The 16,883-nt window shown below is 42.0% G+C and overlaps 1 protein-coding gene across 1 annotated transcript in view; it reads right to left on the bottom strand.

Annotated features, from left to right (window-relative positions):
* si:dkey-112m2.1 (transmembrane protein 132C) overlaps window positions 1-16,883 on the bottom strand; it is a 187,084-nt gene that overhangs the window by 36,931 nt on the left and 133,270 nt on the right. Inside the window, exon 4 of the mRNA XM_020053152.3 lies at window positions 8,787-8,973. Within this exon, the coding sequence (XP_019908711.2) occupies window positions 8,787-8,973 (187 nt within the window). The remainder of the gene's footprint in view (window positions 1-8,786; window positions 8,974-16,883) is intronic.

Here is a 16,883-nt window from a genome sequence, read left to right as displayed (position 1 = left end):
TACATAAGGTATTTGTTCAATATATTCACATTACACTACAGGTAATCTATAACTAGTTTTCCTATTAGTAACTTCTTTACGCCCTTCTTTTAACCAAGCTGAAGGAAAACATAGGGTGAGTGGTTTTGATCTGGAATAACATAAATGTAAATTATTTTTGACACAATGATGAGTTTTGATGCAAAAGTTAGAATTTATCAATTTTAAACTTGATGGGAAAGTGTGCGCATCTCTATGCAAATTTCAACCCATGCATATGCACAGCCTAGCGGTGAATTGAAGAAATTCCATGCTATTTTGCAAAAGCTGGTAGAGGAATGTCAACTGAAACACATGGGAAAGATCTTTTCAATAGAAATATGAATAGCCTACAGGAATGCACAAACTGTTTCCTGCAATATCGTAGGCTTATAGGATATGGATGTAGCAAGCGTCAAAACCCTACATCCTGTAGGCTAGCTGATCTAAAAACTATTAGAACTAATAAGTTGTAAAACATGGCCTTTTCAGTGGGCATATCCATAGTGTTTGAAAACAAGACAAACAATAGCCCCATGTGAATATGCGTAACGCAACACATTCAACATTGCATATTTTACCATAGACTAATTTAAAGATGCTCACTTTTATGACCCAGAAGTTCTTTGTGTTTTTGAATGAGCTACAGTTTTATCACACATGTTGGCAGACAATTCGTAATTTGTCAAAATTGACAGTACATTTCAGAAGTGACTTATTCAAAATTCTGACTGAATGAAAATGAATAGAACATAATAGGTACGCTTATTCACCACCAATCGAATCATACAGCCAATAGTCCTTGACCAATTCACTTTGATTTTGTCTGTATTGACATGCTTCTTGAACGTGACATTGGAATGTTATTATTAACCTAATGGCAAATGATCACTAACTGTAACCCTCCCACAGCAACATGTCAGTGTCCCCATCTAGGACTTTTTCCACTCAGATCTCCCCAATGACGCCAGTGATCCCATACGGAAAATACATGTATTTTAAATATATTTCCGAACACATTTGGAAAAATATATGTCAAAATGTTTGAAATTCGCTGCTTAAATATATTTATACATATTTTTCAGCAAGGTGGTGTTTCGAACCAGCAACCTTATGTTCCACACTCAGGCACACTAACAACTACTCCTAACAGGATTATATCCATGGAAGAGGCAAGTAGTGGTCTTACCAAGTTTGCCTTAGTAGTTAGACTATATATATGATTAGGAGTGCACTATATACTGGTTAGGAGTGCAGCACATCGCTTAGTGTTAGAAACGTACGTAAGATTGATACGAGGGCCCTGGTGCGCCTAGCCACGCCCCCGACACACCCTGGGCCACGCCCAACACCAAAGCCACTTTTTGATCCAGCAAAAACCCTGTGTTATGGAACAGTACTGTGTCAGTACGTGCTTCGATGACACAGTTTTTGCTTCTCTTGAGGAGCCTATTGTACAGAAGCCCCGAACAGTGAGGTGAGAAAAGTTTGTTGTTATCTCGTTAGATAAGCTCTGATTAGAGTTCTCCATTCCAGTTGAACCTAAAGGGTTAGCCTACAACAACTCAGTTATAGGCTACCATATAACACATGACAGCCAAATGGATGCTACGGTTTTACAAACTATCTTCCCCTAGGGGATGTACAGCTCGATGTACTGTATAGCTTCCCTTTAAGGGACGTATAACACTGGAGAGACAACTCCTGTGATATCACAAGACAGCAAAAATAATGGCAGACACATTTACATTCTCTTGAGATGAATATAAATCTTAAACCAATATAATATTTTTTTGTATGTCGTTATAAACATATGTCTTTCCTAATAGTTTTTTTTTAAATTCAACTTATGGTTCAGGGCTTCAGTACTATTGAGAAGGATGGCATAAAAAAGTAATGGTACTTCCCAGAGGTACCATAATAATCCACATGTTTATCAGCAGACAACTCTGTATAATTCCGGTCACTGATTCAACATTCAAAATTCACTCTGGTTATATAACAGTAATGAAATCTTGACTCTTCCGTTCTCCATACATTATAAGGAGAACAAGAAGTTAAACAGAAAATCATAACTATCCCCTATATGTTCACACACCTACACTCTGCCAATAAATGAAAGCTGACGAGAGAGGGACATATTTGTTGTATTTGTCTTCACACACATATTTTCCACAGAAAAAATAAACAGTGTTTCCAACCAGTAAGTGCAAAACACTCTTGAGAACGTTATCTTTCAATGGTTATGGCCAGGGATTGGGGCTGCGTGCCCAGTTCATAATGTATCAGGCACAGCAATGTATGGAGTGGAGCAGGAGTCTGGAAATCCACTGATTGGCTGATAAATGGAATGACAAGAACAAGTTGGCAGCCAAGGAGGAAGCAGGAAAATTGCATTTCACCAATGACATCAGTCATAGGAAAATGTCAGTCATCTTCAACAGATCACAGGAAGGAAATAGTAACTAGTTAAAACACTAAATTCAGACTGAACTCCACTGAAGTTTAGAGGATTCTCAACCATGTAATTATCTATGTTATGTATCAGCACGTTAGAGTTAGCACACAGGGACTATATCCAGGATACACTTTCACATTCTATTCCTAGGTGTCAGAAATTGAGTGTAGGTGGTGCGCAAAGCCAAGTCCTGACCTGCAAACAGGAGAATCATTATAATATTAAACGCTAGTCTCTATGTATATTTTTTTATGCCTACTACGTAGATGTCGCGTGCCATGTCACAAGAACTTCAATGTTCAGAATGACACAATGCTATTCGGTGCATTTGATAAATGAAATACTTTGACTTTTAAATTCATTTTCATATCCCTGCTATGTGGATGACATGCATCTCTGCCTGGATGTCCCACATGTACCACGGCTGCATGGGCTTAAACCCAACTGGTCTTTCAGGAAAAAAAAACTCTCAGCCATCTTTCACAATAGTCCTGTCCCAAAGAAAATTTAAAAAAAAAAGAATCTTACATGGCTAACATGACAAAACAGCCAAGTATATTATACTTTGACTCATTCTACAATTTGCTGCTGCAAAGTAGAGGTTGTAGTTGTTGATGCCTCATGCCTGGGTATTAGCACATTTCTTTTGGGGACATTCTGCGATCTGTAGAAGTAATACATACCAGTATTGATTATTTAATCAGGATCCACTGTGATTTATACCCTTCTCATTAATTAAATATTGATTATTACACAAGTTGTCGGCTTGATAATCTGTTGGCTTTTGGTTATTGTATATTTGCTCCCCACTAGTCAAGGGGCTCTAATTCCTGTTAGGTAGTAAATATTAAAGCAATGCTATTTTTTTCTCAAGGATTTCTGTTTGGAACAAATGCCAAAGTCAATATGGTAAAATGGGCATCTGTTTATTGGCAGAGGACCCTCAGCAGTTCTGCAGGCCTTTTGATTAAAATGAGCTGGGGACCGTCAGTGTGCTGAAGTTAGACCCTGCCCTGTTCTCTGAGCTGCTGCAGGGGCAACAGTCTGACAGTATGAGGAGGAATACTGCTAGAGAACACAAGCATGAAAACCAACACACAAGCCACATGAACACAAAGGCAGACCTAAACGGCTATTCTTGCAAATTAAGCTTGGAACAGATGCTATTTAGGGGAAGACTCAGAGTTGGGGGAGTGCAGGGGGAGAGATGAAGAAAGAGGGAGGGATAGATTGAATGGGAGCAAGGAGGAAAAAGAAGGGGAAAAGGAGAACAAGAAGTTAAGCCCTCTTAGTAGAAACAAAGGAAATCCGCACCAGAATCTGGAGTGTTTGAGGGGAGCTGACTTTTCCCTCGCTACTTTGTTTGATTTTTATTTTTTGAACAGCGACTTCCGAGTTTTGTGAAACGGCAAGGACATAATTTATTTTCAAATAGAGGGAGGGTGAGCCAGAGAGAGAAAATTAGTGCTGTCGACACAGACACCAGAAAGATGGAGCATTGAATTAAAATTTAACATATCCACAAGAGGACTTCATTAAGCCATGAGTAGTATTACATGCCCATGTTGACGACTAGAGTATAGCTTACTTAGCATGTTAGCGGATCGCCCCAATCAAGCCATGCTCCAGGATGACATCCCTGAAGGGTCAATGTATATCAATGGGGGGGGGGGGGGGGGGGGGGTCACAATTACTACTTCAGAGCCCTGTTAAAACATGCTACTTGTCCTATTGTTATAATAAAATAAATCTGACATCCCATACACATAAACAACCATAGTTTTATGGTAGGGGATGACACAAAGCTTTCAGATCGGGAGGGCGTGCCTGGCTTTGCCCTCCAGGGAATGGCCCCACTGCAGTGTGCTAGCTAGTATTACCACTGAAGGGCCGCTATGTCCTCCCATTAAATGCTTCTTAGAGGATACTTGCCCACAGACAGCACCAATCTGAAAGCTAGCTAGGCTTGTATTACTACAGACTGACTGCTGTGTCATTACCTAAACACAGTTCCTGACTGAAAGAAAACATGAATGAATGATGGGTTGCCACAATCTCTGGCTGGTGTGATATTGTGATTGCTGTTTGTATAAATCACTGATACAAGACAGCTTTTTCTTTCGACTCATCTCCTGTCATCACTCATTGTCTTTAGGAGACATGGCTTTGACATTGGGATGAGTGTACGTTTGTCCTCATCGTCAAAACATGGTCATTAGCCTTCAAATCACCAATGGAGACACAGTGTGAAACACTTCCATCGAGGCAAACAGAGTAAATTCCAGTCGTTTTCATTGTTTTCCCAGTCGGTGTCTTTAATTGTCCTGATGTTTTCCCTTTATCTTCTATCTCCTGCTGTACAATATAATATCCACCTCATTCGCACGTCCACCTAAGAGACCTAAGGAATAAGTCAAACTAATTAATGTTTGGACCATGCTCATGCTGACAACTAGAGGAAAGCTTACTTAGCATGTACAGTATCTCACAAAAGTGAGTACACCCCTCACATTTTTGCAAATATTTGATTATATATTTTCAACACTGTAGAAATGACACTTTGTTACAATGTAAAGTAGTGAGTGTACAGCTTGTATAACAGTGTAAATGTGCAGTCCCCTCAAAATAACTCAACACACAGCCATTAATGTGTAAACCGCTGGCAACCAAAGTGGGTAAACCCCTAAGTGGAAAAGTCCAAATTGGGCCCAATTAGCCATTTCCCCTCCCCGGTGTCATGTGACTCTTTTAGTGTTACAAGGTCTCTGGTGAGAATGGGGAGCAGGTGTGTTATATTTGGTGTTATCGCTCTCACATTCCCTCATACTGGTCACTGGAAGTTCAACATGGTACGTCATGGCAAAGAACTCTCTGAGGATCTGAAAAAAAGAATTGTTGCTATACATAAAGATGGCATAAATAATAAGAAGATTGCCAAGACCCTGAAACTGAGCTGCAGCACGGTGGCCAAGACCAAACAGCGGTTTAACAAGACAGGTTCCACTCAGAACAGGCCTCGCTATGGTCGACCAAAGAAGTTGAGTGCACATGCTCAGCATCATATCCAGAGGTTGTCTTTTGGAAATAGACGTATGAGTGCAGCAGAGGTTGAATGGGCGGGGGTTCAGCCTGTCAGTGCTCAGAACATACGCCGCACACTGCATCAAATTGATCTGCATGGCTGTCGTCCCAGAAGGAAGCCTCTTCTAAAGATGATGCACAAGAAAGCCTGCAAACAGTATGCTGAAGCCAAGCAGACTAAGGACATGAATTACTGGAACGTCCTGTGGTCTGAGATCAACGTATTTGGTTCAGATGGTGTCAATCATGTGTGGCGGCAACCAGGTGAGGAGTACATAGACAAGTGTGTCTTGCCTACAGTCAAGCATGGTGGTGGGACTGTCATGGTCTGGGGCTGCATGAGTGCTGCCGGAACTGGGGAGCTACAGTTCATTGAAGGAACCATGAATGTCAACATGTAGTGTGACATACTGAAGCAGGGCATGATCCCCTCACTTCGGAGACTAGGCAGCAGGGCAGTATTCCAACATGATGACGACCACAAACACACCTCAAAGACGACCACTGCCTTGCAAAACAAGCTGAGGGTAAAGGTGATGGACTGGCCAAGCACGTCTCCAGACCAGAATATGTGGGGCATCCTCAAACAGTAGGTGGAGGAGAGCAAGATCTCTACCATCCACCAGCTCCGTGATGTTGTCATGGAGGAATGGAAGAGGACTCCAGTGGCAACCTGTGAAGCTCTGGTGAACTCCATGCCCAAGAGGGTTAAGGCAGTGCTGGAAAATAATGGTGGCCACACAAAATATTCACACATTGGGCCCAATTTGGACATTTTCACTTAGGGGTGTACTCACTTTTATTGCCAGCGGTTTAGACATTAATGCCTGCGTGTTGTGTTATTTTGAGGGGACAGCAAAGTTACACTGTTATACAAGCTGTACACTCACTACTTTACATTGTAGCAAAGTACTTCAGTGTTGTCACAAGAAAAGATATTATCAAAAACGTACAAAAATGTGAGGGGTGTACTCACTTTTATGAGATACTGTATGTGTTAGTGTGTGTGTGAGAAGACTTAAAATGGCCATATCTTTGTGTCTACTCTGGGTGTTGGCACAACATTTTTGAAATTCAACGTTAGCCCTTATCCCCCCCACATTTCCAGACTGTAAACCCAACAGATTCTGGAGAGTTGAAGATAAGGTCATATGTCCTATTTTGAGCCTGGGTGAGCAGAACAGAGGACATTGCTCGCCTAGCAATGAAGTGGAGGGAAAAGCTAGAGTGCAATGTGGTTGGGCCAACATACACTGCTCAAAAAAAGGGAACACTTAAATCACACATCGGGTCTCAATGAATGAAATATATTAAAGAAAAAAATCTTTACTGTATACTGTGTAATTCAATGAGAACAAATTGGCATAATAACGGTCAATGGACACCAAAATCACCAAACGATTGAGGACTGGATTCGAACACACACTGAAAATCTAAAAAAACAATTTAAATCATAGGCTATGTGACTCCGTAACGTGTATAGCCCCTAGGTGCCTGTATGCACTCCCGACAACATCTGCTACTTGGCGGCATTGGATGCACCGAAACCTAACGTCCCAGAGGTTCCCAATTGCATTCATGTCTGGGGAACTTGAGGGTCAGTCAATGCCATCAGATACCGGTCCTGCCGCTGGGTTGATGCCCATCTACAGCCCTGTCCAGTTCTCCTTGAGGCAAAGGCTTGTCTCCTGGTACCTCCTCCATGCTCCTGAGACTGTACTGGGAGACACAGCCAACCTTCTTGTGATGGCACATATGGATGTGCCATTCTGGAGGTGCGGGACTGCCTGTGCAACCTGAATGGGCAGCAGGTACCGCCTCATGCTACAAGGACACTAGCAAAACGCAAAACCAGAGAACAGTCAGTCAAGAAGGATAAGGAGAGAGCAACTGTCTGTGGCCACAACCTGCAAAACCATTCCCTTTTTGGGGGTTGCTTCTGCCTCTCCAGTGCACCTGTGGTCCCTTTTATTTACACGAAAACGGGTGACATTGATTCACAATCGCTTATGCTTCCTAACTGGACAGATTGATATTCCTGAAGTTTAATTGACTCAGTGTTATACTGTGATGATTACGTGTTCCCTACATTTCTTTTAGCAGTGTATGTTTGAGGGATGCAATGACACATACACACTATGGTGCAGTGTGCCACACAGGAGGCCTAACTGAACCACACCCATTAAAGACAGAATCGTGATGGGTTCCATTTCGTCAGATTTTTTTTTTTTTTTACAGTCATCCATCTCTACTGTCTCTCCTTCAATTGTATGATAATTTCTTCTGACTTGCAAGAAGTAGTAAGTATAGTCTTTGAAAAATAGTGGAAATATCAGATCTGAATGTTAAAGAGAAGCCAGCCAGAGGTTTAAAGTCTAATTGTTGCCGTCGTGGACTGAACAAAAAAAGTGTTGCGGGGGTGATGTGCTTTCTAACCAATTACCATAATAACAGCTTAGAAGGCATTTGATTTTCACATAACCATAACCCACCACAATCTGCAGTTTGGAAAATTACAACTCAAATCTGCCTGCATCGTACATATTTATTTTCATGATGAGAAAAATGAAAATCCACAACCCACGATAATACTGAAAGCCAAACAGTTGGAAATATTTGATCATGAATAAATATTCTTTATTGTAAAAGATTTTGCTGTCTACAGTGGATTGCCAATGCATCCATTCGTTTTTTTTAAGGAATATCCTGGGTCCAAACATAATTACTTTCTCCATTTTGGGAAGTACTGAGAGCTCTATTAGCTAAATTACAGTCAATTAAAAAGTGCAAGCTTACTGTTTAAACATAGCAGAGAGGCCTGTGCTTTCAACATGAGACTCCTACTTGTTCACCTAAAGTAAAACAGTTAGAAAACGGCCTAAAAGCTTCAGTCACTAAACAACGATTAGGATATGTTAGTAAAAGTCCTCTTGTTTACATCTATAACAGCAAGTGTTAGAATCCCACAGAAAGATAACAACAAAACTCAGTAGAGCCGGTGCCAGATATGGTGAGATGAGAGATGGAGTCCTGCAGAGTGCTGCCAACCACATAGTGTAAAGCTGCACACGCACACAAGTAAGCTTATACGAAATCATTCTCTGGTTCTCTCTCTCTACCTCTGTCTCTCTCTGTCTCTCTCTCTCTCTCTCTCTCTCTACCTCTCACTCTCTACCTCCCTACATCCGTCCCTCTCTACATCTCTCCCTCCTTCTGGGTTTCCACTCACCATGGCCAGTGGCACAATGCCACCCAGGTCCTGCGGTGCCAGGCGGATGAGGGTCTGGACCTCATCTGTGAGGGAGCGGGTGAGAGGGTACTCCACCTGCCATGTCACCACCCGGCTGCCCAGTGGATCCAGCAGCCCGTTCACCTCCAGATCCACTTGGAGGACCCTCTGGTAGCCTGCCTCTGGCCTGGAGTAGAGGGGAAGAGGAGAGGAAGGAAAAGGAGGTTTCATTCATCTGTCAATGCCAGGTCAGCTTGGATGTTTAGAACAGGCATTAATGATGTGTTAACATAATTATCATCAATAAGATAAACCGAGACGCTAAGATCAAAGGTAAATAGCATTGCCAAACAATGTCAAGCAGACAAGTATTCCTAAATGACGAGTTCAGTTAAATGGTGTAACATGTATCCAATGCAGGGCAACCAAAACCCAATACCAGTTCATTCCAGTTCGGTATTACAGTCCCCCAGAAGCATAAGGGAGAAAAAAGCAATTTATTTTGTTCCTCCTCCATGGCACATTTCACAAAGAAAGAGTTCCTCGGCTAAGCCTTGGCTCACCACTGATTGTGCCACAAACAAAGCAGAAAAACAATGAATAAAAAAATCCTAAACTTATTTGATTTGCTGAGCCTTCATTTTGATCAGTCTGCCTGACTGTCTGTCCCCCAGGCATTCTTTATCTAAAGGCACAGTGCAGTCAAAAATGTTTGATGATATTTCTACACGATGAGGTCAAAATAACACTCAGCAATTGGGAAAATGATGATAATGGCTTTTTTGTAATAGCAGTTTAAAAAAGAAATACAGAAACGTCAGCCTGTTCAGGTGTGATGGAATATCTGACCTACTTTGTGATGCCACAAGACAATCTGATTATAACAGACCAACGACTGGGCTGGGTTCTGGACTATCAGGCAATATCTTCAAAATAGCTTTGTAATGCCCACACATTCAGGTAACCATGTAAAAATGCACAAACTGTGTTACTTTTAATTTATTTCACATTTACAAACAGTAATTCATTAAACATACAGTAATTATGAAAATTATTACATTACCAAGACTTGTTGGGACTATCTAAGGTAATAATAGATACAAAACATCCCCACCCCAAAAAGTCCTTGTGAAAATACAGCCTTACACTTGACATCAATGAGTATTAATTACAAACGCTTCTGTAACTATAATTGTTCATTCAGAATAATCATATAATTTAAATGCAGTCAGGAATAATCTTTAAGGTCAATGCTCACTCAGACAGGCATTGTACAATCCACAGCAGAATCAGTAGGGTTGGAAACTGTCCAAGTTGTGTTCTTATTATTGCTACATTGTGCAACCATCAGCAATGCCAGAAATCTCCTAATAGCACAAACTTTGCTGATAACTACTTTAAGGATAAATGGATTTACTAACACTGTGATGTGGTTTCCACCTAGCTATCTCAAGATGAATGCACTAATTGTAAGCTGCTCTGGATAAGTCTGCTAAATGACTCAATTTAAAGATGTTGGAGCTGAACATTTGCTGCAGTCTCCCATCACAATTTCAGGATAATGGTCTTGTTTCATTGCAGCAACCAAAACGTGCAACAGCACATATTAATGGCTGTTGTCATCAAAAATATTAAACACCAGGCCGAAATATTTTCTGCTAAATTGCAGCCAACCCAATATAAACATCAACCTCTGATATATCACATTGTAAATGACAATAGGGTTAAGATCAGACACTGTTTTAATCGTTTTAGGTGCAGTTTGTGGATTTTTGTAATGACTTTAACTTACTTAATCAAACGTAAAAGATGTTCCACCCCACGTCTGGAAATCGACTACTATAAGTATACATTTTTGTTTTCTCTCCTTTCACGTAGTTGCCATTTCAGTACGTTGAATCTCCATTTTTATATCAACTTTAAAAAAAACAAAAAAAAAACACAAAAGGCAAAATCTTTTAGTCTTTGAATTCGACCATTAATCCCTTTCTGTGTTAACAAAAATCGACAAGGTGACAATTTTTTGATAAATTGGCGAATACATAAAAACCATAGATGAAAGCTATATCCTCAAGTGGGCACAGTCTAGTTGAATAGGCTTTGCATTAGACTCAGAGATCTTATTATGTTTAAGCATTGTAGAATTCTAACTCCAAAAGTCGGGAGCTATATGTGCGTCAGATCAAATCAATTATGTGAATCTACTGTAACATGACTGATTCTGTATGATAGGGTATGGAGAGTAAAAGCAAAAGGATTAGATGGGTTCCATGTGTGTATGTATATATATGTGTGTGTGTGAGTGTGTGTGTATATATATGTGTCTGACCATCTGCGTGTGCACATACATAGCACGGAAAGGTTTCTGTGTGTTTGCCTGCGAGCATGTGAAAACCTGGGCATGCTGTGGGTGGATGTTTCCAGCAGAGGGCGATGTGTTAGCTGCCGGCTAGTACGGCCACAGCGTGTGTTTGTGATGATGAATGGCTGCAGCCTGCTGGTCAGAGAGGTCAGCCCGCTTCCCTCTGTGTCTCATTATAAACATAACCATAATGTGCCCTTTCAAATCGGCTGGAGAGAGGGATCAATATTTCCATAAAGCACTAGTCTAACAGAAAACTGCAGAGACCCAGCCACGCGCCGCTACTTCTGCTGCTGATGTTTCAATATGCATGCCTGCGACCGACAGAGACTGAAAGAATTAGGGCTGTAGCAGAGAATTAGCAAGCCCCATAATGCAGTGTGTAGGTACTGTGTTAGAGTGATGTGTTAAGAAGACAGATAATAAGGCTTCTGCCGGATCGTCTGAATAGGCTGAGTAGACCTTTGTGTCACAGTCAGGGACCTGTCATGGCTCCATCTAACACAAGTCAAGAATGTACATACGCAATTGTGACAAGACACATGCGAGCACACAGGTAGAGACACACAGTGATTCACTGCTCGGCTTAGGAAGGATTAAATGACATTATGATGGAAACTTTAAAAAAAAATGTAATAAGAAGAAATAAGAAATAATACAAAGACACACACGGTGGTGTGTATTCTTCAGGTCTGACATTTTTTAGAATGGGGCTGAGAAACAGCAGGAAGAAAGGCAACTATTGGCTATTTAAGATTTTAGGAAGGTCTTCTCAGGCGCAGCAGTGATTTGGTTAGAAGTGACAACAATGATACATCACAGGAACAGAATCAATTTCAACACAAAGAGCTGTGCGGCAGGGTGTTTGTGCCATGTCACGTAAGCTTGTGTGTGTGTGTGTGTGTGTGTGTAATGTAGAGAAATTAAATGTTTGAGGCTATGCTTTGTTAACAACAGGTGTTGACTAACACTGAACTTACTTATTGGCTCATCCCAAAATGCAGTTGCAAGTAAATAAAAAATATAAAGACAACAATTGGTAACCCAAGGATTTATACAGTGGCTCCAATAACTAGTAGGAAAATGAAGATTTTTTCTTCTTTTGGCACTCACTATGAGGATAGAATATAGATTCCCAGCTTTTCTTTGTGGAAATGTATGTACTGTTTTCACAGTACATAAAACTCTTTCTGTACATAGACCCCTATTTCAGGACACTGAAAATGTTGGGACAATTGGCTTGTACAGGTGTCTTTGATTTGTCAGGTTTGTTCTTCTTTGGCATAACAGAGCTGTCAATGTCTACTCCTCTTGATTCTAGGCTTTGTGCTTTTGCAGTCTGCTATTAGTGTCTGTCAACTAACACCAAAGAGTTGTCAATAAAAGTCAAGGAAGCCCGTATGAAGCAGAAACATTTGAAACATCTATCCTAACCTTACAAAAAACAACAGTTCTGAACATCATTAAAAAGAAGGAAAGCACTGGTGAGTACAGCAATCACCAAGGAATAACTCTCCAGTTTGTCAGGTTGTTATTGTAAATGTGTATTAGTTCTCAATTGGCTTTCCAGGTAAAATAATAAAAGAAAAATAAAAGAAAGCATGATTTAGTGAGCCCCAACGACCTGCAGAAGACTTCAGGAGCAGGACTACAAAGGTTAAACGTCACATTAGGATGGGCAGATAAATGGCTAAAAGATGGCTAAAAGAAAAGACTATGAAATACTACTAATACTAATTTTACAGAAACATCTTGTCTGCTAAAGCACAAGCAAATTTCTCTAAACTCATTAGACTATACAGCAAGACAATGACCCGAAACATACTGCCATTAATAGCATGTTTTAAAGTAATACAGCATTGGCATTAAAATAATATACACTCACCTAAAGGATTATTAGGAACACCATACTAATATTGTGTTTGACCCCCTTTTGCCTTCAGAACTCTCTTAATTCTACGTGGCATTGATTCAACAAGGTGCTGAAAGCATTCTTTAGAAATGTTGGCCCATATTGATAGGATAGCATCTTGCAGTTGATGGAGATTTGTGGGATGCACATCCAGGGCACGAAGCTCCCGTTCCACCACATCCCAAAGATGCTCTATTGGGTTGAGATCTGGTGACTGTGGGGGCCATTTCAGTACAGTGAACTCATTGTCATGTTCAAGAAACCAATTTGAAATGATTCGAGCTTTGTGACATGGTGCATTATCCTGCTGGAAGTAGACATCAGAGGATGGGTATATGGTGGTCATAAAGGGATGTACATGGTCAGAAACAATGCTCAGGTAGGCCGTGGCATTTAAACTATGCCCAATTGGCACTAAGGGGCCTAAAGTGTGCCAAGAAAACATCCCCCACACCATTACACCACCACCACCAGCCTGCACAGTGGTAACAAGGCATGATGGATCCATGTTCTCATTCTGTTTACGCCAAATTCTGACTCTACCATCTGAATGTCTCAACAGAAATCGAGACTCATCAGACCAGGCAACATTCTTCCAGTCTTCAACTGTCCAATTTTGGTGAGCTCGTGCAAATTGTAGCCTCTTTTTCCTATTTGTAGTGGAGATGAGTGGTACCCGGTGGGGTCTTCTGCTGTTGTAGCCCATCCGCCTCAAGGTTGTGCGTGTTGTGGCTTCACAAATGCTTTGCCGCATACCTCGGTTGTAACGAGTGGTTATTTCAGTCAAAGTTGCTCTTCTATCAGCTTGAATCAGTCGGCCCATTCTCCTCTGACCTCTAGCATCAACAAGGCATTTTCGCCCACAGGACTGCCGCATACTGGATGTTTTTCCCTTTTCACACCATTCTTTGTTAACCCTAGAAATGGTTGTGCGTGAAAATCCCAGTAACTGAGCAGATTGTGAAATACTCAGACCGGCCCGTCTGGCACCAACAACCATGCCATGCTAAAAATTGCTTAAATCACCTTTCTTTCCCATTCTGACATTCAGTTTGGTGTTCAGGAGATTGTCTTGACCAGGACCACGCCCCTAAATGCATTGAAGCAACTGCCATGTGATTGGTTGATTAGATAATGGCATTAATGAGAAATTTAACAGGTGTTCCTAATAATCCTTTTGGTGAGTGTAGATTATACAGTACAATACATACACACACAGTGCCCTCCACAATCCTTGGTAAACATGAGCAAAAAGGTCTAGAACCTTAAATAACAATTACAAAAAATAGATGTTTGCATGTATAGGTCAGGGAAATGTTTAAGTAAAATGTAAGTAAAGTGTATGTTACAAGTGCAATGTATAGATATGGAATCAAGACAAATACAGTGCAAAATGGTAATTCTTAATGAGCAATGAAGGCAAATAAGGGAGGGCTGAAAATGAGGCAAATGCAAGTTCAAATGGATATTCACTGTGCAATAACCTGTCTTGTCAGACTTCCCACTGTCAATTCATGCTGAAAAAGTGGTCACCTTCAGGGGCAGGTTGGCTTGGAGAAACACCCATTAATAATACGATAATTATAAATTGGCTGATATCAGTCCATCACCATGTTGCTCAACGCTGGAAACCACCCTCCTACACTGTAACCATTACAGTACCTGGATTGCAAGTGATTTACAATACAAAGGGAGTTAGGGAAAAGTGCAAGTACGCATCTTAATTTGTTTTTCATATATGCTTATAAATCAATTGTCATCTTCAAAACAACATGGCCATATGTTGATGTATTTTAGTTAGGCATTCTCAAAATCAGTCACGTCAAACATGGCTATATCCATGAAAACAAAAATATTGGTTTAAACTGAAGGTTAAGTTTAGGCTTAGGATTGTTTAAATGTTAGGGTTGTGGTAAGTTTAAGGGTTAGGTCTGAATGATCATTTTGTGGCTAAGGAAGATGGAGATGACCCTATCACTATGGTCTAGAACAGTCCACTGTCGCCATGCACTACATGCCAGCAATTCCCCTAGGACGAGGTTAGTACATATAGAATGTGCCTTTAAGTACACACACTGTGGCCTCGGAGTCCTGTTTGGGCCTCGCCACCACTGACCGACCGAGGTGTGCATGGCTGACTATCGTAACATTGGAGAGAGCTACAAGGGCCGACCTCTCCACACCTGCCTCTTGTCAAGGGTAATATGGTGAGGTACACAAGGAGGAGAGAAAAAGGACTGTTTTAATGTGATGTTTTGCTTGTTTTCTCTCTAGTCGAATGCCTTCGGCAGGCGAGTTACAGTTCTGTATTTTTTTTCTTTCAATAAAACGCCCTCAGGCACTCGCACTACAGTACCTCCCAGTCTTGTGTATTTGCTGTAACAAGTGGCGGAGAAAGCAGGCATAGTGAAGACCATGAAGCCATGTTTGGGAGGTCCGGGGAGTGGGACCCCCCACGCCATGGTGGTCCTATGCCAAAATTGATCGGGTGGCGACATCCATGTTTGTTTGATGTATCTCGGTCAAGGAGGCCAGTCTGTCCTTTTGAGAGGGGCCCCTCTAGTTGACAGGTCTGCCGCACCGTGGAGATGGGACCACCGTCCTGCGAAGGGACACCCCTGGACGAGCCCACCGATCTGGGGAGCTGACAGGCCAAGACTAAGACACTGAGAGTACTATCACAATGGTCAACCCATCGGTCCCACCCCCCACCACATCTGAGGAGGGCACATTAACCCCTACCTGTAGACCAGGAGGGTGAGTGGCCTTTAGCAACTAACCCCGAGTGCGATCTTTCCCTGCAGGTTACCTGGCAAGGGTCCTTCCGAAAGAACATCTGACTCAAACAACTGACTCTCGGGCCAGGTCATGGTAATCGAGGACCGACCGCACATGAGGAACAAAACCGGTTGACTACTTACTTCCTGGTTCACAACGGCCTCCTGTATTACTGGATGCAGCGGCGGGGATTTAGAGGTGGACTGGCTGGTGGCCCTGCGACCAAAAATCCAGACCATCATCGATGTACCATTTGAGCAGATCGGGGTGGACATTGTGGGACCGCTTTCGAGGTTTGCCTTGGGCCATGAGTACATTCTGGTCATCATGGACTATGCCATACGGTATCCAGAAGCTGTGGCCCTCCACCAGGCCACCTCCAGCATCCCGAGGGCAAGACTTTTGTCTCCAGGCTAATGAAGGACATCTACCAGCACCTCCAGGTGCGACATCTGCAACGTCTACCAACCTAAGACATATGGGCCAGTCGAGTGCTTCGACCAGACCCTGAAGAGAATTCTACGCTGGGTGATAGGGGAGAAAACTAGAACCCTGCTGGATCCCAGAAGCCTGCTGGAAGGCTGCAGAGAAAGAGGTCACCAAGATGAAGGCCACGGATATCATTGACCCCTCCAACAGCGCATGGTCCAGTCTCATGGTGGTGATGCCAAAACCAGATGGCTCCGGTTCTGTAACAACTTCCAGAGGCTGAACGATGTCTCCTAGTTCGACAGCTAGCCAATGCCCGGGTTGACGAACTGGTAGAGCGGATGTGCTGGACATTTATTTTCTGTGCCCATGATTATTTTGTATTTCATTGAGTTACAGTTCTGTATAATTTCCCTTTAATAAAACACCCGTGGGCATTTGCACCAATTCCCTATCCCGCATCTTTGCGGTGCTCTCGTAACAATACATTGAATGTGTATGTGTGCATAGGACATTGGAGTGTGTAGTGTTGTTTGGTGCTCCCAGATGAAGACAAAATAGCTGTGCACAGGAAGTGACACAGGGGTCCAGGCTATTATTTCCTCCCTGGTGTCAG

The sequence above is a fragment of the Esox lucius genome, chromosome 14, assembly GCF_011004845.1.
Source record: "Esox lucius isolate fEsoLuc1 chromosome 14, fEsoLuc1.pri, whole genome shotgun sequence".
Taxonomy (NCBI): Eukaryota; Metazoa; Chordata; class Actinopteri; order Esociformes; family Esocidae; genus Esox; species Esox lucius.
Note: the sequence above shows the minus strand (reverse complement) of the source record. Positions and strands in the feature narration are given on the sequence as shown.